The following is a 2,803-nucleotide window of genomic DNA, read 5'->3' as shown; positions in this document are numbered from 1 at the left end:
TGTGTGTGTGTGTGTGTGTCTGTGTGTGTGTGTGTGTGTAGGAGTACAACCAGAACAGCATCTTCAGCCAGGCGTACGGTAAGAACCTGCCCCCCAGCTCCAAGCTGGAAGCTCCCATGATGCACCAGGAGCCGTCGCTCTACTCCCTGTTCGAGGGGACGCCGTGGTCGCCGTCGCTGCCCGCCAGCTCAGGTACGCCGGCTCACCTGGTGGTTCTCTACCTGCATTTATCTCACTTTTTCAACATTTATGTCAGTTTCTTGTCACATTTATTTGACTTTTTGTGACTTTTTACAAGTTTTAGTAATTTTTTCATTTTGTTTTTTTCATTTTAACATTTGTCAAAGCAACGGATTTCTGAAGTTGACATTTGTCATTTTTTTGACATTTTTTGTCACTTTTTTTTACAATAAATAATATATAATAAAATAATATATAAATAAATAATTCATAATAAAAATAATGTCATAAATATTATGTAATAAAATATAATTATAATATATGTAATACATAATATAATAATTTATGTCTCGTTCTTTTCACTCTTTCAACTTTTTGTTTTGTATTCACTTTTTTTGTCACCTTTTTTCTCACTTTTAGTCACGTTTTCGGACGGTTTTAACTCTTTGGAGGCTTTCTTTGACACTTTCAACGCACTTTCCTACATCTTCGCATGCTTTCCTCCCCTGCTTTACCTGTTTATAAAGCACAAAGTACATTATATATATATATATATATATATATATATATATATATATATATATAAATTATTTCCCAACTCTGTGTTACTTCTAAGCCTCTAGCCTACTTCATTCAGTTATTTTTGAATTTTGGTTGAAAGAAAGCCAGATTTCTGATAAAGAAACTTTGAAAACGCGTCACATTTGACCCGAGGACAACCGGAGGGATAATTAAGCTTTAAGATAAATTTCCAAAAGTTGACGTCAGCTTGTGATTGTAACCGGATGAGCACCGCCGTAAAAACCCAAACACAGTAATGCAAATGTGTCCTAACGCTGAGTGTTTCTGATTGGTAGATCACTCCACCCCGGCCAGCCAATCCCCTCACTCCTCCAACCCCAGCAGCCTGCCGTCCTCCCCCCCCACTCACAACCACGGAGCCATGCCCTTCTCCAACTTTGGGCCCATCGGCACCCCGGACAGCCGGGACCGCCGGGCGGTGGACCGCTGGAAGCCCGACAAGACCGGTGAGTCCAGGGGGTTTTAGACACCTAGTCCCTTCCTCCAGAAAACTAGCCACAGGTCAACGGTTCTGACAGAAAACTAGCCACAGGTCAACGGTTGTGACAGAAAACTAGCCACAGGTCAACGGTTTCCTCCAGAAAACTAGTCTCAGGTCAACGGTTCTGACAGAAAACTAGCCTCAGGTCAACGGTTCTGAAAGAAAACTAGCCTCAGGTCAACGGTTCCTCCAGAAAACTAGCCTCAGGTCAACGGTTCCTCCAGAAAACTAGCCACAAGTCAACGGTTGTGACAGAAAACTAGCCTCAGGTCAACGGTTCCTCCAGAAAACTAGTCTCAGGTCAACGGTTCTGACAGAAAACTAGCCTCAGGTCAACGGTTTTGACAGAAAATTAGCCACAGGTCAACGGTTCCTCCAGAAAACTAGCCTCAGGTCAACGGTTCCTCCAGAAAACTAGCCACAGCTCAACGGTTCCTCCAGGACACTAGCCACAAGTCAACGGTTCTGACAGAAAACTAGCCTCAGGTCAACGGTTTTGACAGAAAACTAGCCTCAGGTCAACGGTTCCTCCAGAAAACTAGCCTCAGGTCAACGGTTCTGACAGAAAACTAGCCTCAGGTCAACGGTTCTGACAGAACACTAGCCTCAGGTCAACGGTTTTGACAGAAAACTAGCCATAGGTCAACGGTTCTGACAGAAAACTAGCCATAGGTCAACGGTTCTGACAGGAAACTAGCCTCAGGTCAACGGTTCTGACATCTAGTCCCTTCCTCCAGGAAGGAACACAGGAACATTTCTTTTTGCCAAATGGTTAAAAAAGTGGTAAAAATGTCAAAATACACACAAAGACAGAGGAAATAAACAATAAAAATGGCGGGAAAAGTGGTTAAAAATGTCCAAAATATATTTTGGTTAAAAAAAGAGAAATACCGTTACTATGGGGCAAAAATGTATATTCATGTATAACATTTCCATATCATTACCAAATGGGATATGGTATCGTTAAATGGTAAAGGTACAAAACCTCAGTGCTCCGAAACAGAAAGTTGAACCTATATTGAGTTGCGGGTTACAACCCCCCCCCCTCAGACCTCTGCTCCCAGATGTTGACGTGTGCTCGGTGTGTTTCTTTAGGAGCGGTGAGCGGCTTCGGCCTGGACTACCTGCCGGCTGCAGCTTCCTCGGCAGCTTCAGACTCCAGCTGGCACCAGACGGGGCCGGCCGGCAGCTCCTGGACCAATCAGGAGTGTCCGATGGAGGAGTCGTCCTCCACCGTGCTGCTCGACAGCCTCAAGGTCCACTGGTGTCTCCACGTGCTCTTCTGTCTCAGTCTGCTTTAGTCTAACCCAAAATCACCAGCACCAAACCCACCAGACTCCATGTAAATAATATGGACTTTTATCAGCGGGAAATACACTTCATTCAAAGTGGACAGAAACTAAATGTTTCTGTCCAAAAACTACCAGAAGCCGTCTTGGTTAGTCTTTCCACTGTTCCACCAATCACCACTCTGGTCTGGTCGGAATAAACTCTTAATTCACCCATTTACATGTGGAGATATGCTGCTCTATACACGCTAAAAGTAGTGATTATTTACAT

The 2,803-nt window shown here is 43.8% G+C and overlaps 1 protein-coding gene across 1 annotated transcript in view; it reads left to right on the top strand.

Annotated features, from left to right (window-relative positions):
• Positions 1 to 2,784, top strand: part of smg7 (SMG7 nonsense mediated mRNA decay factor) — a 13,891-nt gene extending 11,107 nt beyond the window's left edge. Inside the window, exons 11-13 of the mRNA XM_034887324.1 lie at positions 42 to 192; positions 1,038 to 1,208; positions 2,339 to 2,784. Of these exons, the coding sequence (XP_034743215.1) occupies positions 42 to 192; positions 1,038 to 1,208; positions 2,339 to 2,544 (528 nt within the window). The 3' untranslated portion in view covers positions 2,545 to 2,784. The remainder of the gene's footprint in view (positions 1 to 41; positions 193 to 1,037; positions 1,209 to 2,338) is intronic.
• Positions 2,785 to 2,803: the final 19 nt, after the last annotated feature.

Source organism: Etheostoma cragini, chromosome 12 (assembly GCF_013103735.1).
Source record: "Etheostoma cragini isolate CJK2018 chromosome 12, CSU_Ecrag_1.0, whole genome shotgun sequence".
Lineage (NCBI taxonomy): Eukaryota > Metazoa > Chordata > Actinopteri > Perciformes > Percidae > Etheostoma > Etheostoma cragini.
Note: the sequence above shows the minus strand (reverse complement) of the source record. Positions and strands in the feature narration are given on the sequence as shown.